Source organism: Condylura cristata, unplaced genomic scaffold (assembly GCF_000260355.1).
Source record: "Condylura cristata isolate star-nosed mole 26May11 unplaced genomic scaffold, ConCri1.0 scaffold00002, whole genome shotgun sequence".
NCBI classification, from domain to species: Eukaryota; Metazoa; Chordata; class Mammalia; order Eulipotyphla; family Talpidae; genus Condylura; species Condylura cristata.
The window spans coordinates 80,307,261-80,329,619 of NW_004567103.1; the positions used below are offsets into that span (position 1 = coordinate 80,307,261).

Sequence of the window (22,359 nt, forward strand, 5' to 3'; positions counted from 1 at the left end):
TCAGGAGAGGTCTGCCACGCCATGTGGTCACCTCCGGGGCAGGCGGGGATCGAACTCATGCAGAAGTGGCTTTAGTTTCTCAGTGCTGTGCTTTAACCCGCTGCGCCACCAGGGAGGGCCGGGTCTCAGTTTTTTCATCTGCAGAATGAAAGTAAGGGCCTCCTGTCAAGACCTGCACGTACAAGCCAGGAGTCTGTTGTGAGTCTGGCCCGTCTCATAGCAACTTCTCTGTTTCAACTGCTGGTTATAGCACAAGTGTCGCGTGCCCGCCCCTTGCTGGATGCTGGGAAGAGCCTTCCCAACTATCTTCTGTAGGGGAGGCCCAGGATTTCTACATCACCTGGCTTTGGGGCTGTCATGTAGAGGGAAGGGGAAACTAAGGGACTTTCTGAAAGCAGTTTCTCTGTATAGCAAGTGGCCAGTTTTTTTAGATGATTTATTTCAGACCCATAAAATGGAAAAGATTTTGCAGAAGCTATTATTCATTTGGCCCAGTTGGGAAATGGAAGATTTTTCTATCTAAGATTTTTAGTTACAATCTTGACATTAGCATGTGTGGCGGGGGGAAGAATAATGCAGATTATGGGAGGCTAGGGACCCCACTACCCACTACCCTATGAAGCTCAGAGGGGAAGTACCTACCATTGCATGCTGGTTCTGGCCTGTTATCTATGCTTCAGAGAACCGGGGGCACCAGGAAAAAGGGGATAAATCCCACCTCCAAGAGGTGGTAGGGTGAGGACTTTACAGAGGAGTTGGCCCTTGAATTTTGTCTTCTAAAGGGAAAGGTCTGTGATGGCAAAAAGATTAAGCCTATGATGTGAGCAGAACAAAGCATGGCATAGGCTGGGGTGGCCAGAGATGAGCCCATAGACCAGGCAGTCTCGGTTGGGGAAGGCACAGAAAGTCATCTGCCAGTCGCTGCTTGGGCCCTGCCTGCCCCTGTTCAGCCCTGCCCAGTGCAAACTTGGAAAACCACTCCCAGCAGTTGCTAGCCCATGATTCAGAAGCCCACAGGCTCTGGACCCACTGAGTCAGCATCCCTGAAGCCTCCTTCTGTGGATACCCGCATAGCAGACTGCAACCAGAAGTGCAGTTCTGGTGTTTGATTTTCTGCATGAATCTATTTGTGTTTTTCCATTTATTTGCAGTGTTTAAACTCATCAGGACATAAATCCACGGTGTTATTAACTTTATCAGCTATGAAATGCCGAGCCAGGGTTAATAATCTGCCCAGGCTACAGTAAGAATTAGAAACTCAAGTATAATGTAATCATCGCTGGGTACAGCCAGCCTCTGGGGTGATCAGCCAGAACTCACAAGTGCACTCTGCCCTGAGACGCACAATCTAGCAGTTAGTCTTTCAGGCCACAAACACTGAGTACCGACAGGTGTGAGGCCCAGGGCTTGGAGCTACAGATACAGAAATGAAGTGGCCCTCAGTCTGGGAGGGTGACTGGCAAAAAACAGTGTGTGCAGTCAATAGAGAAGTAACAGAAGTGCAGAGCGAGCCCAAAGCATGAGGGCACATCTGTCCTCTGCACCTGGGAGCACAGCAAGAGGTACTTCAGGGCTGCAGGGACTACCCCCTTGCGCTGCCTCACTCTGTGTGGAGCCGGCCCACAGTGGGTGACTGGAAAGTAGTTGCATGACCCCAAGAGTGGAGACTGACTTCCAGGATCCCCAAGAGTCCCGAAAGAGGCTGCTGAAGATCCGGATAGGGCCCCCCAGAGACTTCCTGGAAATCATGGCCTGTCAGCATGGGACACATGATTCCCCAAACCCAGGAATCAGGCCATGTGGTGGAGAAGTCCCTGATGCTGCCTCTGCCACTGCCCTCTTCTTTGCCCCCACTCATCAGGCCTTGCCCAAGAGAGCAGGGGTTCCCATCCCTGAGCCTGCAAATGTACACTGTAGCAAGGGGAGATGGTAAGGGCAGACACAGCCCACAGTATCCACCTGGTCCCAGGGTCTGCAGATCCAAGTGTCCCTGGAAAGCAAGAAGCAGCCCAAAGCCCAGACACTGAGGCTGCACATTCAGCTGCTGTGCCTGAACAGCCTCCAGCCTGGCTGGATTAACTGGCTCACAGGGAGCTGACTGCCCCCACATGCCAGCCCTCTGACCTCGCTTGGCAGAGATAAGCCACTCCTCGCTGGCTCCTACAGCGCCTGGGCATGTCCTCATTTGAGCACTTTTCTTCTTGCTGCAAGGTGTAGCTGGCTCTCCCAAGAGTCCCAACAAGACAGGCCATCTTTGGACTACTGCACAGCCCTAATGTCTTGCTCTGTGCTGGATCCACCACAGCAGTTCAGGGATGAAAGAATGAGGACATTTTTCAATGGAGGCTTAGTAGGACCAACCATAGTGTAAAACTACACAGGCTGGCACTATGGTTACCATTACCCTCCAGAGGTTACCATTCACATGGTTTGGGATGAAAATGCTGCCCCTTGGAGTTGTGCAGCCTGGTCACTCTGGGACTTGAGCATCTTTCTACTTCAAGCCTCTGGCCTTGGTACTGACCACCTTTCCTCCTTCCCTCCAGTCACCTCAGACCTCCATCCTGCCTCAGCTGACGGTGGGTATAATGAATGGTTCTTCCAGGCCCTGCTGTCAAATTGTGATAGTGAAAGAGCGTTCAGATGTAGAATTAGGCCATCTGATCTTTGGTCATCCAGGAATTTGGGTCCTTGGAAAATCTACTCAGGATTAGAGGGTTCCTGGGCCCCCAAGATTTGTGTGGTCTTCTGGTACCACTCAGTGGGTCTGATGACACAGATGTGCTTGGGGGGAGGGAGCACTGTGCCATCCCCAAGGACTTTGCCTCATTGACTCAGTGAACAATGCCCCCATGGCCCTGATCTCCTTTTCCTTACCAGAAAGATCCTGTTTCTGGTGGCCAAGGGATGTACAAGAATGGGCCTTTTGTACCTGACGTTTCAGACTGGGAGGAAAGAGTGCTTATACCAGGACTCGGGAGGGCTTCACAGAGAGGGTGGGCCAAAAGGGGGGCTTGAGTATAAGAACCCAGGGAAAAGGTCAAATATGGGATGGTTCTTACATGCAAACGACTGTCTAAGTCATCCACCCATGGCACAGACCTTTACTGAGCACCTACTGTAGTGGTTTTCAAAGTGTGGTCATGGGACCAGCAGCATCAGAAACTGTGGGGATAGAGACCAGCCATCCAGATGACTTCAGTGCACCTCATCTGACCTAATGAGTGTCAGGACTGGGCTAAGTATTTTTTTGAGTTAGTTGTAAAAATAAGAATGACTCAGTTGTCACCCCTAAGGAACATGACATCTAGGAAGGAGGCAGACAGAAAAGAGAAACACAGCGACCCTTGAACAATGTGGGTTTGAAGTTGGCAAGCCCACATTTCGGTGGGTGTTTGTTGGTTGAATCCAGCAATGCCAAAGCTGCATCGGGCAGCCCGACACCAGGTCAGGCAGAATTATTGCTGGTGTGGAAGTCACTCCCCTACATTGCCAAAGCTCACCTGTACTATCAGGGGGAAAGGTGCCGCTCTCGGGTGTACCCGCAGTAACTGGGGACCCTGTAGGGGGAAGGTGGTCAGGACCCCACAAGTGTGTTGGCTCTGGCAGGGAGCTGGATATTGATGCTAGTAGCCCCCAGAGGGTTCAAGGAGCCACCATCAATGTCAACCCACCCTGGTGCCCCATCCTGACCCCTAGCTTCTCCCTGCCATACCCTTCCCTGTCCCACCACCCACCTCTTGCAACTCCTTGAGTCTCATACAGCAGCAAGTCCTTTCCCTCTGTCGTCTTGGTGAGAAATAGGTGTGTCCCTCTAGGCCATTTTCTCAGAACAGATTTTTTGAAGTTCAGCAAGGAAAGCACGTATTGATTTAGGTGCATCTATTCCAACTTTACTCAGACAAAATGTTTTTTGTTTTCTTTTTTCTAATCCTAGAGAGAGAGGAACAAAATAGAAAAGCAGGAAATGTAATAGGCTCAGCTCATGGCACCTTGTTTATCTCATATATTCTTTACTAGTCCTCACTAAAGCATCACTCCATTGTATAGATGAGAAAGCTGAGGCTAAGGGAGGTCAAGTGTCCTGCCAACACCATTCAGCTAACAAGTGATGAAACTGAAATGTGATCACAGCTGTCTCTAAGCCCATGTTCTCGCTCACCTAGTGTGCAGTTTGCTAAGGCCGCTGATCCAGAGTAATCCCCAGTTTCTCAATGTCTTCCTGATCCCTCGTTCTGATGGCTGCTCTGAAGGGAGCCTGGAGGCCTGACTCGCAAGAGCTGATCCTCTGCCAATTGAGGAGGGGCTAAGTCTGGTGGGGGTGGGGGGTGGGGAGGAGAGTGGTGAGTCAGATCTAATTCCCCATTCTGCAAATTTGCCGCTGCTGTGCGCTAGTTTCCAGCTGCATATCCTTATGTAAAAACCTCAGTCATCCAGGTGCGTAGCCAAAGACGCCTGCTCCCTCTTCCCATAACACATCTGCCTTGTACACTGCTCCATCCTGGGAGCTGGCAGAATGAGCCTCAGACCTTGGCACCTCTCCCTGCACCCCATTCTGTGTGGCTCCAGAATGGCTGGCTGCTTGCTTTGGTTGGAGAAAAGAGAAGTAGCTGTGTGAGCAAATGCTGCAGAGGCCACACAGAAACCAAGAGGACTCTTTAGCCCACAGCATCCCCTAGAACATCAGTTCATGGTGCTGTTTGCATAAGTGCCCCTTATCCAGATGTTGTGGGTTTAGAAACCTCAAATATGTGGAAAACTTGGAAATAAGCTGGTACGGTTGCAGAACCACCACTACTGATGTGGCAAATGCACGTGGTAAGCCCATGAAGACTCCTTATGCTCGAATTCAGCATGTGTTTGCTCTTACTTTATACACACTAATCACAGAGGGTGAGCGCTCAGTTTCTTTTTCTAATAATAACTTTATTTAGCTATAATTTACATACCATGAAATTGATCCATTTTTACATATAAAATCCAGTGGCTTTTAGTATAGTTAGAGCACAACCATCTGCACAATCAATTTTAGGACATTTCATCACTCCAGAAAGAAACCCTACACCAGTAAGTAGTCCGTCACCATTTTATCCAACACCTCCCCACACCCTGGCAATCACTAATCTACTTTCTGCCTCTATAAATTTGCCTAGTTTCAGCATTTCATATAAATTAAATCATGCCTGTGGACCTCTGCTACTCTTTATTGTTTTAAGGTCAATCTATGTGTAGCATTTCGTTTCTTTTTTGTGGCTGAATAATATTCCATTGCATGAATATATATTACATTTTTTAAAATCATTCATTAGTTGATGGGCATTTGGTGTGTTTACCACATTTTGGATATTATGACTACATTTTTGTTTGTGTATGTTTTCTCTTGCATGTGTACTTAGGAGAAGAGTTGCTAGATTATATTACTCTATATTTAAACTGTTGAGTAGTTACCAGAGACTCTTATAGTAACCATATTGTTCTATCTTCTCACCAGCAGCATGTGAGGGTTCCATGTTATCCTTACCAGTTATTATCTGCCTTTTTTGATTAAGTCATTCCAGTTGGTGTGAAGTGCTATTTCCTGAGTACTGAACGATAATTGAATGTCTTTTTGTGCACCCATTGAACATCTTTAAAGAAATGTCTTTTTAAGATCCTTTTCCCACTTTTATATGGTCTTGTATTTAAAAGATTGAGTTTTAAAAGTTCTTTATACATTTAACAGCAAATCCCACATCAGCTATAAGATACAAAAAATTTTTCTCCCATTCTGTACGTTGTCTTTCACTTTCTTGGTGGTATGTTTTCTGTATTCCTTGCCCACAGCAAATTAGCAGGACCTAGCGGAACTTAAAGAGACCAGCAGACAGGCAGACAGACAGCTGTGATAAATGTCCGCTCCATGAAGGAAAAAGCAGAGAACCCATTAAAAGTTACTATCAAAACTCAAGGTGAGACTAAGAACATGCCTTGCTGTAGGTAGAGAGCATCTTGAAATGAACACTGTGTTTTCAAGGCTTCCTATGTCCAGAGGATACATGGAGTAAGTTTCAAAGCTTTAGACTCCAGCTCTATGTCCCTTCCTTCAGAAATGTGCCTGGATCCTCCAAAACATGCCAGGCAGAAAGCTGGTTGCTCCACTTACAGACCTGGACCAAGGTGGCCTCTGCCATCCCAGAGCTGCCAGAAAGACAGGGAAGGTGAATGAACACCCACACCACCAGGCAGGGACTCCCACCAGCAAGGGAAGGCCCCAGCCACCAAGCAGCACCCTGTGTGCATGGTCCCTGGCTGCCCCAGGCCATCTGAGGGGAATGGGACAGCCACTCTCATTTATAGGCAAAGAAATGGAGGCTGGGGGACAGGACTGTCCCAATGTCTCCCAGTGAGGAACTCAGCAGTTTCAGTCTCTCAGATCTGCACTCTTTCCATCAGTATAGTATTTCAGTTTACAATTGTGTACATTTGTAAGAATTTGGCTCTCTTTAATTTAAGACTTTCTGGACACTGGTGTTGGCTGTGAGCATACACTAGCTTATCCCAGAAGCACCCAGTGCTCTGGATGGTTTCAGGCCCCCAGGCCTGTGCACCAAAAGGCCCCTCTTCCTAGAGTGCTTTATCGCGCTCTGCTCAGTGCTGAGCTCCCTAAGTCAGCACCTGCTTTTCTTTTCTTTTCTTTTTAGAGATTTATTTATTTATGCATACAAAGCTGGGGTACAAGCCAGAGGTGCAGGGGCAGTGAGAGGATTCACCAGAGAGAGAGAGGGGAGCAAACAGGCAGTTCAACAAGTACGCTGAGTGGCTGAGCAGCGGGCGGGTCAGGAGAGGTCTGCCACCCCATGTGGTCACCTCTGGGGCGGGGATCGAACTCATGCTGAAGAGGCTGTGACTAGCTTGCAGTGCTGCTTCCTAACCCATTGTGCCACCAAGGAGGGCCCAGCACCCACTTTTCTAATTCACCTGCACCTAGGAGTCCTTTGGACACAGGTGTCCAGGTTGAGTGTGAACCTTCCCCAAGACTTAAAGGAGCAAGAAGAAAAAGTAGGGCTTCTGTTTGTATTTAAACATTAACTTCATCGCCTTGCCTTCGATTTTTGTTTAAAAAATCATGTATGATTTTCTTTTTCATATTTGACTTTATTTACTTATGATTTTATATATATATGATTTATTCTCTATAACACATTCTAGTGTGGTAGTGTACAAATCACATTTTAAATGTACATAAGATATAAATAAATAGAGCAATAATAGGAATGTGCCCCTCAAATTTAATTTTAAGAAAATTTTTAAAGTAAATTATTTGAGGAGCATTGCAGATCACTTGGGGATAATAAGAACTATGCTGTTTCTTGTATCCCCTTGGCAGCCTGGACTGGAAACACTTTACCTACCCCTTCATGGGAGGGAGTGAGGGTTCTCCCTCACCCCTCGTAAATATATTTCTTTTTTTATATATAATAGTTCATTTTTACATCATTTTGTGCATTTTTTCCATCTCATTTGCAATCCCCTTGGGTTTCCCATCACCAAATCACCCATGTGCCATCACCACAGTCCAGTGCATTTCCCTCCCCCCCCCACACTGTTTTTGATCTCGTCCCCCACTCCACCCCTATAAAATGTCTCTGGTATATAGCTGTTCATCACTACCATTATTTTCTTGCCTGTTCTGTTATATTCCTACTATGAGAGAAACCATCCGGTATTTTTCCTTTTCTTTCGGGCCCTCGTAAATATTTTAAGACCCCCTCTCCTCCATCAAGCTGCAGTGTGCATAACCAACACCTGACCCAACAGTGACCCCTCCATTACCTTGACTTCCCTGGCCCCTGAGTCCTGAGGCATTGTCAGCTGCCACCATTAGTGGCCTGTCTGAGGACAGACAGGCCTCGGCAGGGGAGAGCAGCAGGCTCACGGGCCAGGTGTGGCTCCCAGCCACAAACAAAGCCCATGCTGTGACCCCCAAAGGGAAGGAGGAGGGGTAGGTGAGTCTGGACAAGAATGAGGGGGAAGACACCTGTGGCTGGTGCTGTACTGTTTTAACCACGCTTAGGAGGGAGAGTAAGCAGATCTGAGTACAGGCTGCGGTCCCAAGAACCTGCAATTTGAACCCTCCCTTCTCCCCATCTGTAAATAGAACAGCCAGGGCCAGCCAGTATTAGTCACTCTCATCTTTGGGCCACAGGGTTGGACAGACAGAAGGGGCTCTTCCAGGGTTTACACTATCTGGGCAACACCTTCCCTTACTGGCCCACAGATCAAAGGCAGGCCCTGTCCTCAGCACTGGGAGGGTAGAAGAATTTCTGAGGCATGACCACTGTCGACAAAGCCCTGTAGAGAATAGTACACACACATATACCCATACCCATGCACAAGCACCCCCAGAAGAGATGGCTCTGGGCTTGTGCACATATTAACTCATTTTGTCTTAACCATCTTGGAGAAAAATATAATTTGTCCCATTTTAAAGTTTCAGGGACTGGGGCCTTTCCTGGTGGTGCAAGGGGTTAAAGCACAGCACTATGAAGTTATCTGCAACCACTGTAGCAGGAGTTCGATCCCCGGCCAGGGAAGTGACCCACATGGTGTGGCAGACCAAACCTGACCTGCCTGCTGCTCCTCTCAGCAGTGTATTTCAATCAATCTGCCTATTCTGCTCCCTACTGTGTCTCTGGTGAATCCTTTCAATTTCCCCACACCTCTGACCTGTAGCCCAGTTCTTGTATGTATAAATAAATAAAATAAATCAGCTTCTGCTGAGTGCTTACTATATGCCAAGCAAGCTTTGTTCATTGTGCTTTACACATACGACGTATTTATTCCTGCCAATCCCATCAGGAACTTACTATGACTATGTCTCCCATTTATGGCTAAGAGACCGAGGCACTGATAGCCCCACAGTGACACAGATAGGGAGTGACAGAGACAAAATTAGAACCCAGGCCTCTTTCTCCAGAGCTGGCTCTGGGCCCAGGCCCTCCCACTTTGGAAGTGGGCTCTGTAGAAGCTGGCACTCTGGGCACCATCAGGAGGCCTGTCTACTCCTCAAGAGTGGCCCATGCTGAGCAAATATTCTCAGAATCACACAAGACACTCTCCCATTTTGCAAGACAGGGCTGTCCCCTTCAGAGCCCAGAGATGAGTAAGAGTAAGAAGAGTGGAGTCCTGCCTGTCCCTAAGGGCATGGCTTCCCCATGTAAGAATCCCCACAAAAAGATGAAAAAATGCACAAAATGATGTAAAATAAACTACTATATTATTTTTAAAAAAAATCCCTACAAAAATGGCCCAAAGAGGTGGAGCTCATCTGGTCCCTGGTATCCTGGAGAAAGACTGAGCGATGCTTTGAAACCATGTCAAAGGTGCAAGAGGCCAATAGAGTGCCAGTGCTTGACAGAGGGGGACACAACACGCCGCCCTTCCTCAGAATGCACAGTCGACCTCACCTCAGCCCTGCCACTCATTGTGGTAGCTCTGCATAGGTCACAGCCCCCTGTCTGTGCCCTAAGACCCTCAGTCACATTCACACTACAGGCCCCACCAGACCATGTCCTATTCTTCCTTCCCTCGCTACTCTCGCACCACCGAGCATAACAGTCTCTCTGAGCCTGTTTCCTCCGCTGTTGGGAGTAAAAGTTGGGAGTAAAAAAGGAAGGATGCCAACCATGGCAGGTACTTGTGAGGACGAGACGACCTTCCAGCTGTATCTAACACACAATAGGCATTCATAAACAGGAGCCATCGCCACCACCGCCTTAGAAAACCTCCAGCTCACAGTTTTAAGATCTTTTAAGGATACTGACATGTCTGTCATGCCAGAGCAGAAATTGTGACCTCCAGTCACAAAATGGAAACTGGGCCCCAGATATGGCAGGCACTCATCCAAAATCACACAGCTGGCTCATGGCGAGCTGGGCCATACCTCCTGATCTCCCAGCATTAGACTCCATTCCCTCCCCTCATCTCCAGTTGAACCGATCCCAGGAGACTATTGTGCAAAGTGGAAAGAGGGTGTTAAAAGCCTATCATGTCACTGATTCCGGGCAGGGTAACCCTGCAAAATACCCTGCAAACTCATAGGATGATGAGGCTGCTGGACTTGTGCTCATATTAATGCTCTTAGTTGCCTCGATAAAATAACATAGTGTTACAAAGGAAACCAATTGTATTGAAACACAGTTATTAAAATATATTTTTTAAAAGATGTAATAGTAATACACATGCTGCTTTATTCTTACATTAAATAATAAGATCTAGTGATAGGTCTACTATCTACTATACTTTCTTTTTCTTTATAAATTTTCTCCCCACCTTTATTGTGTTAGGATTGAAAATTCTGTTTTGGTTTTTTTTTTTTTTTTTACATTTCAAAAGGACAGGCTTATTAGGAAAAGGAGAAAGAAAAAGAAGCACATGCATAGCCACAGCTGGGCAGAATCCTGCATCTTCAAAATCATTATGTTTAGGGCGTGCAGTGTGCTGTTTTAATGTACATTGTTGTAGACATTATGAAGTGATGACCACAGTCAAGTTAATTAACATATCCGTTCCAGCTTTGTGTGTGTGGTGAGAGATCTAATCTCTTAATAGATTTCACATCTATAACATAATCATTAATTCTCATTATTCACAGTCACCATGCTGTCCATCAGAGTCCCAGAATTACTTATTTTATAACTGAAAATGGATCCCCTTTGGTCAACACTTCCCCACTTCCTTGGTCTCAGCCCCTCATGGCCTTTCTGCTTTGTTTTTATGAGTTTGCTTTCTTTTGACCCTGCATATCGGTAAGATCATACAGTATTTGTTTTTCTGTGTCTGACTTATTTCCCTTAGCATAATGTCTTCCAGAATAGCTCACGCTGTTACAAATAGAGGATTTCCTCCTTTCTAAAGGTGTCCCACTTTTTATTTATCCATTCATCCACTGACAGATCCTTATGTGGTTTCTCGGTCATACTGTGAATAATGCTGCAGTGGGCATGGGGAGCAGGTATCTCTTTCAGATAGTGATTTTGGGAGGCATCTCCAGAACTTGTAATTGACTGATAAATTTGCTAGGTAGTTCTAATTTTAATTTTTTGAGGAACCGACCTACTATTTTCCATTATGGCTGCACCAATTTACTATTGCACCGACAGAACACAAAGCTTCCCTTTTCTGCACATCCTTGCTAACTTTATGATGTCTTCCTAACAGGGGGGAGGTCATAACTCATTGTGGTGTTTGATGGACACTTACCTAATTCTTAGTGATGTATGAGCATTGTTTCATATGGCTGTTGGCCATTTGTATGTGTTGTTTGGAAAAATGTGGATTCTGGCCTTTTGTCCATTATCATTGGATGATTCAATTCTGTAGCTACCACTAGTTTATGATTCAATTCTTTAGCTACCACTAGTTTACCAATACTTTGAATATTAACCTCTCATCAGCTGTGTGGTTTGCAAATATCTTCTCTGTCCCATAAGTTGGCTTTTCATTTTGTTAGTTGTTTCCTTTGCTGTACAAGACAGTTTTGCCTTGCTGTACTCCCATTTATTTTCAGTTTTGTTGCCTGTGATTTGGTATCAAATCAAAAGCCATTGCCAATGCCAATATCGAGGCCTATCCCCACCCCCATGCCTTTTTCTAGGAGTTATATAGTTTCAGGTCTTACATTTAAGTCTTTAAGCCATTTGAGTTGACTTTTCCTTACTATTAGCTTTGTCAAGTAATTTGAAATCTGGAAGTGTGATGCCTCCAGTTTTGTTCCTCTTGTTCAAGATTGCATTAGCTTTCAGGGCCTTTTTGTTTGTTTCTCTATCAATCTCATGATTGTTTTTTCAATATCTGTGAAATAGGCTGTTGGGGTTTTGATAGCAAATACTTTGAACCATAGATCACTGGGTAGAATGGATATTTTAATAATAATCTTCCAATTTGTGAATACAGAATATCATTCCATTTATTTGTGTCTTCTTTGGTTCTTTCATCAGTGTTTCATGGTTTTCAATGGACAGGTCTTTCACTTTCTTGGCTTAATTTTTCCTAAGTATTTTAATCTTTTTAAAAGTAAGTGGAGGCCCTCCCTGGTGGCACAACAGATTAAGCACAGCACTATGAAGCTAGCCACAGCCACCTTGGCACAAGTTCATTCTCCACCCCAGAGGTGTTCCACATGGTGCGGCAGACCTCTCCTGACCCGCCCACTGCTCCCCTCAGCAGTGTACTTCATCAACCTGCCTGTTCCGCTCCTCCCTCTGTTCCTAGTGAATCCTCTTAACACCCATCCACCTCTGGCCTGTACCCCAGCTCTGTATGTATAAATAAATAAATTTTAAAAATAAATAAAAGTAAGTGGGATTATTTTTCATCTTGTTTTTGGATAGTTAATTGTTACTGCATAGAAACAACTGAATTTTGTATGTTGAGTTTATAGACTCATAAATGAGTTTATAGACTCATTTATTCTATCAGATCTTTAAAATTTATTTATACATATAAAAACTGGGGTGTAACCCAGAGGTGTGGAGTGGAAGAGAGAGGGAAAGAAGCAGAATAGGCAAGATCTACTGAAATACACTGAGGGGAGCAGCAGGCAAGACAAGAGAGGTCTGGTACACCATATGGGTCAGCTCCTGGCCATGGATAGAACTCCTGCTGCAGTGGCTGGTGATAGCTTGATAGTGCTGAGACTTAACCCCTTGCACCAACAGGGAGACCCCTGTTAGGAGAATTTTAATTACTGGTTCAATTCAATTCAATTATTGGCCTTTTGAGATTTTCTATTTTATAATGACTTAGTCTTGGTAGCTTGTAGTATATTAAGAATTTATCCATTTCTGCTGTGTTGTATATGTTGACATGTAATTGTACAGTAATAGTCTCTTACAATCTTTTGTGTTTCTGTGACATCAATTGTATATCATTTTTAATTTTATATATATACTTTTTATTTCCTTAGTCCAACTAAAGGTTTGTCAATTTGTTTATCTTTTAAGAAAACAGATCTTACTTGTTTTGCTGACATTTTTCTATTCTTTTAAACCTTTATTTCATTTATGTACCCTCTGATTTTTGTCATTCACTTCCTTCTGCTAATTTTGGACTTGATTTATTGTTCTTTTTGTTTCTTTGAAGTGGAAAGTTGGGTTGTTTCAGAATTTACTTTTTTGCTTAATGTAGGCAAAAGCTTGAGTTTCCTTTTTAGAACTGTTTTGCTTGTAAGTTTTGCTAGTGTTTCTCTTTTCACTTGCTTAAAGATTTCTTTTTTATTTGCCTTTGGTTTTTTGGCTCATTTATTATTCAAGGGTGTTGCTTAATGTCCACATATTTGTGAATTTTCCAGTTTTCCTCTTGTAACTTATTTTTAGTTTCATACCATTGTGGTTAAAATAGATATTTGATATGATTTTAATCTCCTTAATTTTGCTAAGACTTGTTTTTTGACCGAACAGATAATCTGTCCTGGAGAATGCTCTATGCACACATGAGGAAAATGTGCACTCTTCTGCTGGATAAAGTGTTAATAGCTTGAATGGACAGTGTGTTTCAGATTCACGTGACCTAAAATATAACTCAAGTCCAGAGTTGCTGGTTTTCTAGCTGGTTTATGCATGTTAAAGGTGGGGTATTGAAGTCCCCTGCTGATATTGTATTGCTATTTATTGCTTCCTTCAGAACTGTTAACATTATATATTTTGGTATTTCTATCTCTCATAATTCTAAAGTAATGATGAGATTAAATATTATTTGAAGTCTTCTTTCACAAAAATGTGTGGTCATTACCGGTGAGCAATTCCCAGGTACTGCTATAGTATGTCACTCACATTCATCCTTGAAGGAAATCGCAAATAGAAGTGTGTGGCCATTAAAATAAAATCTTTCTCAACCAAGTTTGCTATAAACTGTCCCAAATCTAGGATTTCCTCCAGGTCTATTTATACTCCAGTGGAGGAGATCTCAGGGCACCCACCCAATTTCAGGGTTCCTTACACAGTCATATCCCACCCCAGTTCTACTCTCAAAGAGTGGATGTCACTATTTATCACTCATTTAGCAAGCATTGAATACCAACTCTGGGCCATGTCATATGAAAAATTTGAAATTCAAAGCCATATAAGATATGGTTCATTTCCTTTCACGCTGCTCAAGGAAGCACATCAGAGGTATCATTCCAAAACGTAAAATGTAAACTAGCAAGAGAACATATCTGCCCTTCCTGATCATCAAAAATACACCCAGAAATGATGAAATTGGCATCAAGGTGGTAATTCTGTTCATAGCATAAACCTTTTGAAAAGGAGTATGGTGCCACGTAGTATTGATCATGGAAATTCCATACCCTTCTTTCTCAATACTCCTCATTATGAATTTAATGGAAAAGACAGGGAATGGGGGACATAGGTCTTTCTCCCCACTCTTTCTGAGTCAGTGCCCCCTTAGGAAAAGGCTGAGTCTCCTTCAGTTTGTCCCCTAGCCCGCATGCTGGTACATGTTCATGCTAAGGAAAGCTTTGGCTGGAGGGTTAATTGTCATGCAGTTGCAGTGGACAAGAGAGGGAGGTGGTGGAAGAGGCAGAGAGGAGCCCTCCACTGATCAGATCCCTGTCTTCTCTTCTAGACACCAAAATGCCAGAAGAGATGGACAAGCCGCTCATCAGCCGCCACCTGGTGGACAGTGATGGCAGCCTTACAGAAGCGCCCAGTGAGGCCCCCAAAGTGGGCATCCTGGGCAGTGGGGACTTTGCCCGGTCCTTGGCCACGCGCTTGGTAGGGTCTGGCTTCAGTGTGGTAGTGGGGAGCCGCAACCCCAAACGCACAGCTGGGCTGTTCCCCGCAGCGGCACGAGTGACTTTCTGGGAGGAGGCAGTGGCTGCCCCTGAAGTCATCTTTGTGGCTGTGTTCCGGGAACACTACTCCTCACTGTGTGGTCTCAGCAGCCAGCTGGCCGGCAAGATCCTAGTGGATGTGAGCAACCCCACCGAGCAGGAGCACCTTCAGTACCGCGAGTCTAACGCTGAGTACCTGGCCTCCCTCTTCCCCACCTGCACAGTAGTCAAGGCCTTCAATGTCATCTCTGCCTGGACCCTGCAGATGGGCCCAAGGGATGGAAACAGGCAGGTACGTGCCGGGGGCAGGGTAACGACCATTGTAACAATAACCATGAACAGCTTTCACTATGGGCACTCGGGGCTGAGACTCATAAGTCCCCAGCTCACCTCACATCACCACAGAGTTCTGTTTTATAAAACTGGAAACTGAGGTTCCAAGATGACATACTTACACCAAGTACCACAGCAATGAGCTGGGATTCGAGGGCAGTTTAAACAAATCTCAAATCCACGTTCTTCATTTCTTAGTGGGCAAGAGGAAAGCACGGATGGCTTTTTGTTTACTGTTTGAGTCAAGAAGAGGTGAGCCTTGGCTTTTAGAATTGGACCCAGAGAGTAATATGTGTATGTGCCACGCCCTGAGGAATTCCCAGGCTTTACCCCAGAAGCCTCTAAGAACTGACTGGGTTTCTCAGAAGGTTTTTCTGGGGATGGAAAATGGCTCCGGAGAATGCCCAGAGCTGCATACAGTTCTTGGCTAGAGAAGTTCTTACCAGTACATGCTGCCAGAGGCCAGAGGCCAGAGGCCTGCTGTAGGTGCCTGAAGGAAGGATGCCCAGCCCTGCCTGTGAGGGAGACACCCCGTAAGTCCGGCCCATCTGCCTCCTCTGGCCAGCTTCATGCCAGCCGTGGGAGCGCCCAGGTGCCCAGTCAGTCCTTACTTTGCAGGCTGCACACTGGGATTCCAGTATGTGAGCGGGCCAGGAACAGCGGGTGTTGGGTGACAGGATCTGGAGGGAACTGAGCAAGTGGCTGGCTGACTGGGAAAGATTTCCAGATTAGCCTTGCCTGGTCCTATCTCCTGTTGTCAGGCATAAGGAGCAGGAGGGCATTTCAAACTTAGGCACAGAGATGAGAAACAATGCTCCTACCCCATCCCCCTTACCTGGAGGGGATCGTTGAGGCTGAGGGATGGTGAATATGAAGTCTGGCACTTGGGTGATCAGTCTAGGTGGGCCAGACTCACCTCAGCAGTGTCAGCAAGGCCCATGGGACACTTGGGGTTCTGAGGACGTCAGGGTGCTTCCATTGGAGCTCATGGTGGGGATGTGTGGGCTACGAGGCTGGGACTGGCTCATGGAAGGCTTGTGTGTCTGAGGGGGCCAAGGAACCTCATCGAAGGGAATACTTCTGGACGGCAGGGACGGGGTTGCAGCTATCCTTATATATTTGGGGCTATATGCAAAGCCCAGTGGCTGAGTGCCCCCCAGGGCAGGACACAGTCTTCAAAGCACATTTCCCAAGGGCCCAGTGGGGCTGCCTAGCTGGGCATTCTGCTTGTGGAGGCTGATGGCAATGAACTAAGGTAGAATGCTATGTTAGGTGAGCCCTGGGTATCCCGTGAGTGGTGGTCCTGCTGGACCAACCAGCTCAGAGACTGGGAAGCCACAAGGACTCTAAGAATGGCCTATGAGACTGGCACACCTTTAATTGACAACTCACTGGGCCTCAGTAGTCCCAGCTGCTCAAGGAGGAGTTTGGCACAAACACTCTGGAAGGCCTTGCCTAGCCCTGCAGCCTGTGACCCCACCTCATTTCCCCTCTGCCACCCCCCAGGTGCCCATCTGCAGTGACAAGCCAGAAGCCAAGCGTACCGTCTCAGTGATGGTGCACAGCATGGGCTTCACACCCGTGGACATGGGGTCCCTGGCCTCCGCTCGGGAGGTGGAGGCCATGCCCCTGTGCCTCCTTCCTGGCTGGAAGGTGCCCGCCCTTCTGGCCCTGGGGCTCTTCGTCTTCTTCTATGCCTACAACTTCATCCGGGATGTGCTGCAGCCCTACATACAGGAGGGCAAAAACAAATTCTACAAGCTCCCAGTGTCAGTGGTCAACACGACGCTGCCATGCATGGCCTACGTACTGCTGTCACTGGTCTACCTGCCGGGGGTGCTGGCAGCTGCCCTGCAGCTGCGGCGTGGCACCAAGTACAGCCGCTTTCCCGACTGGCTGGACCACTGGCTGCAGCACCGCAAGCAGATCGGCCTGCTCAGCTTCTTCTGTGCTGCCCTGCATGGGCTCTACAGCTTCTGCCTGCCGCTGCGCCGCTCCCACCGCTTTGACCTGGTCAACCTCGCGGTCAAGCAGGTAAGCACGTCCATCTCCTGCCCTCGCTCAGCACCTGTGGGGAGTGTGCTGTACCTGTGGGCACACCCTGGCAGCTCTGGCGTGAGGACCCGCTCCAACTGGGCAGCGCCCATATCCTGCTGTCCCTGATTGAATATCAGTGGACAAAATATGAAAACCTCTGTGCTGCTGGGCATAGCCCAGGCTGGAGAGACAAAGTATGAAGGGGTAGGGAGTGTCTACAAGGTGGTAAGTGATAAGGAGAAAAGTCACATAGGAGAAAAAGTGGGGGTGCAGGAGGCCTTGCTGAGTGGGTGATATGTGGGTGGTTTGTGAGCAAAGGTGGAAGGAGTGAGGGTCAAACAGTGGCTAGTAGGCAAATAGCCAGAGCAGAGGCCTGCAGGGGACAGCTGCAAGTTTGGGGAGGTGCTGAACAAGGCTGGAGCTGGCCTAGCCCGAGGGGTTAAAAGCAAACTGGGGAAGCTTCAAAGACCAGAAGGTCTTGGACCTTAGATTTGGAGTGAAAAAGAGAGCCGGACAATAGAGGGTCAGGGAAGAGGCTGAGAGACCATCTGGAGACTGCAGGAGCCCAGGGGTGATGGGGATGTGGAATGGGATGGGAGCAGCCGAGGGCTGAGGAGTCCCGAGGCGTATTTGAAGCCAGAGTACACAGGACTGTGGAGGGACGAGGAATGTGGAGGGCCGGTGATGGAGGACTCCAGCTTTTGGCCTAAGCACAGGGAGGATGGAGCTGCCGTCAGATAAGATGGGAAAGGTTGCAAGATTTAGGGATAGGATAGGAAACTGTGACCATTCATTTGGGAGTCCCATGTGGCAGCATCTGACTTCTTAGAAATAGAGACCCTTCAGGCCAAGCCAGGGGGCAACATAGTCCATACCAGTTGGCACCTGTACCCACAGAAATAGGCCCTTGATGCTCTCTCCTCATTGACAAGCTCACAGGGCCTGAATCTGACTCCCAAGATCAGGTCTACAAGCAGCGCTGACTCTCTCTATTTTCCCTACCTGCTTGACTCCAGCCCCAGTCCCTGGGCTGCTGCCCTGGTCCTGCCCACTCCAGGACACCAGCCACTCTCCAGGCTATGCCTTCTCACCACCCCACTGCTCCAGCCAGGTGATCCCTGCAATTCTTGTTTTGGATGCAGAGATCCCGGTGAGATCCAGGTATACCCACCATATAGCTATCTTGCTCCCAGAGCAGGACCAAGAGCTGGGGCTGGGTGTGGGGTATGAGGGGAGTAGAGGATGGTAGGGGCACTGCTGCCTCAAACTCAGCTCCTGCTCTCTCAGATACCCTGTTTCCCTGCTGTCAACTTGTCAAATGTCCTTTTCCCCACCCATGAACACCTGCCATCGTTACCTCTGCAGAATTAGGCTTTTGCAAGAAAAAGGAAGAGCCCTAGACTTCAGGCAAAACTATAAATGAAAGGAAAAAATAATAGTCACAAATCCTTAAGAAACAGCTTGCTTAGTTCCAGGGGCTGTTCTAAGAGCCTTACATACTCCGTATCAATGGGTTTACCCCTTCTCTTAACCCTCTAAGGTGGATGCTGTCTTCCTTTACAGATGAGAAAACTGAGGTACAGAGAGGTTAAGTAACTTGACCAATGTCACACAGCCAGTAAGTGGTAGAGCTGGGACTCAGGTCTAGCCATTGTGTCCAGAGCCATGCTCCTATCCATGCAGGGAAGCGAGTCCACATGAAGCCTTGACTAAATGACCCCAGGTCTCAGTTCATTCACTCATTCACTCACTGAGCACCTGCTTTTGCCCCCAGCCTTAGCTGACACGGGGTTCCACAGGGGCAAGACCAGAGCTCTGGCCTTGAGTCCTCTGCTGTTGCTGTTTGGAACAAAGAACTTAATCTTGCAGCTATTAGGGGGAAAGGATGTCCTGAAAGAATTCTGCAGAGTCTTGTGGACTCCACCCCCACTCCAGTTTTGTGGACTCCACACCTTACTCCAGTAAACTGTGACTCCCAGAAGTACCCTGGAGAGAACTGCCAGGACCCAAGGACAGAGCTAAGAAGGTATTCTGGGACTTTGGGGGGTATATAAGGGAGCCATGTTAGACTCGCTCTCTGGACCCTGTGGCTCTCTCTGGACCATGTGGCTGGTCGCTGGTCATTTGGCTCCTGATGAGCTTTCAGTGTGTTACTGGAGTTCCAAGTCAACGGAGCTGGTAGGATGCTCTAGTTAACTTGTATCTCTCTCTCTTTTTCTCTCTCTTCCCCTGGGTTGTACCTTTCCCTTTCCCTTTGTAAATACACCCACTATTGACTCTTGTGTGTGCCTGCAGTACAATTGAATTTTAAGCGTGTGGGTGAGGACCCACAGACAGGCACCCAGTTCACACTGTAACAGAGCAAGTCACAGCCCCTCCATGCTCAGGCTCAAGGGTCTCTTCTAGTGCTGATGTTTTGGGCACTCTGATGTTATTTCCTTCCAAAAGGAGCCTAGCAGGAGACTCTGTGGCTGCTTAAGAAGTGGCGCGATGTTTGCTGCCCCAGAGGTGGCAGGTCTAGATGGCAGGTTTTCCAGGCAGTGGGTGGGGATAGGTATTGCCCCTTGCATCTAGCCCTAAGTAACTGCTTCCCTCCCATCACCCTCCCACCTTTCTCTACATTTTCTGCCTGGTCCTATTAAGGCTGTCCTTGATATTCTGTTAACCCAGTTTTCCCATGTTGCAAATACCAGGGCATGAAGGGACGCGTGCAAGGTAATTTTCCCGAGTTCCAGAGCCCTTCAAGGTTGCTGGTCCCTGTGAAGGTTGCCAGGCAACCATCACTCCCACAAGAGAGGTTCAGTCTCAACGACAGGGAGCACCTGTCACACAAAGGGGCTTAAACTTGCTCCATGGAGTTCTGGAGAGCAGAACCAGGCTGCATGGGTATATTCTGGTCAGGGATGGCAAGAATTGGGGGGTGTAGAGGGTGGTGCTTTTAGCACAGAACAGAGCAACCCAGAAATGACCAGTTTCCAGGGAGGTATTCAAGCAGATGCTGGTTAGCTTCCAGGTCCGCCATGCCCTCAGCTTCTGAAAGTGGGCATCTGAGGCTGGTCTTCATTCAGCCCTAAAGGGCAGGGTCTCTGGCAACATTGTACCCGATGTGTGACCCTCAGCCTGCCTTCAGTCACCTCACTTTCAGACAGGAAGTGCTTACCACCCTGGCCACCCAGGGCCCATGTTGGCCTGGGCATAAGAAGCTCTTCAAGGCTTTCTTCAAGTCTCAGAGATTTGGAGCCAGAAGATTTAGAGACAGAGCTGTATCCCAACTGTAGGGAAAAGCCTCTGAAACTCTGAAACCATGTTTATTGACAGTATCATTACTAACAATAGCTAACATTTGTATTTTAGCATCTGATTTGTGTGTGTGCTTCACCAGAATGCACTTCAAGATTAAAGGCAATGTTTAATCCACACTTTGATCTCTTCTTACCTCCCCCCTCCCCAAATTTAGCCAAGGCTGGCAGAGAAAACCATCTAAAACCTACATCAATCATGACACTGCTGGAAAACATTCCCCCCCCCCACACACACACACTTAGGAAATGATAGACCACAATGTAGCCTCGTTTTCTCACCCCCCACCCCTCCCCGACTCCTGTAACACCAAACTTGGGACCCATATTGGCAGAGGTGATGCCTCTCAACCTGAACTCCCCACCCTGTGACAGCCTGATAAGCTTTTATTCCTCCTTCAAAACATTGTTATGCTCCCCCAGCTTATCCTCCCATATCCCCTGCGCCCACCTCTGTTGCATTTTGCCTATGATTCCACAGTTTTTCTCACACATCACTCTGATCACTCATGTTCGTGTTTGTCTTCTGCCCAACTCAAAGCTTCATGACCCAGGCTTCCACCCTTTGAGGTCCATGGTTCTTATTACACATTCCCAGCACATGTTCACTGAGTGACTAACCGTTAAATTGGCCATCATGAAGCCAACACCAGGCGTCTCTTAAGAGATGCAGAACTTAGGGCAAAAACTAGTTTAACTGCCCAGCTGTCATTAAGAATAGGCACCAGCCACTTATTTTATTAAGCACCTATTGTGTGCCATTCATAGGCTACTCATTTCATAAACATTCTTTTATTCTTTTGATAACACAGCAAAAAAGAAAGATTCTAGCCAGGGAAGGTTCTACCAGGCTCTTGTGACTGCATCGTCACTGGATTCCAGCCTTTGGGACTGCAGACCCCTTCTTCCCACCATCCCAGAGCTCTGCTCTGGGCTTGGCTGGGCTTGACACCCACTGCTCTCCCAACCCCCACCCACTCTTGGGATGTGGAGAGAGGTTAATGGCCCTGTAGGTCAGCTTCTGACCTACAGTCTACAGAAAGCCAGACGTGAATGCCACCAGTTCATCTCTTGTTGACACGCACTATCCTTGTCATCCTCAAAATGGCCGATTTAATTAGTTCTAAACATGGGTGAGTTCCTAGGGAAAGGGGACTTGGTAATGTGACCCAGTTCGCTGTGTATGATAATACAGGCCTGTGGTTTAGTGGGGTGGGTAGGAACCTTGCAGGCTAGGGAAGATGCTGGGACCCAGATCCCCATGAAACTTTCTCACCCTTCAACCTCCCTTGCCTACCTTACCCCATCCCATCCCAGCATCACTGCAGATTGGAAACATTAAAGGAAAAAACCAAGACACCTCGCAAGCATGTGGATGTGATCATCCAAACTCAGACTTACGACATTAACTGCCTGATCTTAACCAAAATACAGAAAGGAATGACTAATGAAGTATATTTGAAGAACAACTTGCAATGAGGAGATGACTTATTTAGCGTGGCTGTCAGCACTGCGAAGGTGTGAGTAAGATTTCTTTGGGCTCAATTACGCAGGAGCTCTCTCTGCCCTTTGCGGGGTAATGTACCAGCCACAATTTTCTAGTGAATACTGACACTGACTTGGTACATAGGCAGTCACATAATGATCCGGCTCTTGAGGGAGAAGCAAAGGCTTAAGCGTCATGCCCAGCAATAGTCGTAAGGCTGAGAACCTGGGCCCTCAGGCCCGGTTCCTTTTGTGACTTGAAGACCTGGAAATGAACCTGCCCGCCCTACGACAGAACACAGGGCACTTTTTCACAAATTGCAGAAAAAGACTCCAATGAACAGCATTTTTCTCATCTCTTTAAACTTTCCTTCATAAGCTTTACAACTATTT

At 47.2% G+C, this 22,359-nt stretch overlaps 2 protein-coding genes across 3 annotated transcripts in view; one reads left to right on the forward strand and one right to left on the reverse strand.

Annotated features, from left to right (window-relative positions):
- STEAP3 (STEAP family member 3, metalloreductase) overlaps nt 1–22,359 on the forward strand; it is a 42,668-nt gene that overhangs the window by 7,771 nt on the left and 12,538 nt on the right. For both annotated transcript variants that reach the window (XM_012727346.1, XM_004674715.2), the window contains exons 2-3: nt 14,605–15,104; nt 16,652–17,179. In XM_012727346.1, the coding sequence (XP_012582800.1) occupies nt 14,613–15,104; nt 16,652–17,179 (1,020 nt within the window). In that variant the 5' untranslated portion in view covers nt 14,605–14,612. The remainder of the gene's footprint in view (nt 1–14,604; nt 15,105–16,651; nt 17,180–22,359) is intronic.
- The window catches only part of LOC101636024 (chromosome unknown open reading frame, human C2orf76), a 116,630-nt gene continuing 99,265 nt past the window's right edge, over nt 4,995–22,359 (reverse strand). The window contains exon 6 of the mRNA XM_012727355.1: nt 4,995–6,177. Coding sequence (XP_012582809.1) covers nt 6,083–6,177 — 95 coding nt within the window. The 3' untranslated portion in view covers nt 4,995–6,082. The remainder of the gene's footprint in view (nt 6,178–22,359) is intronic.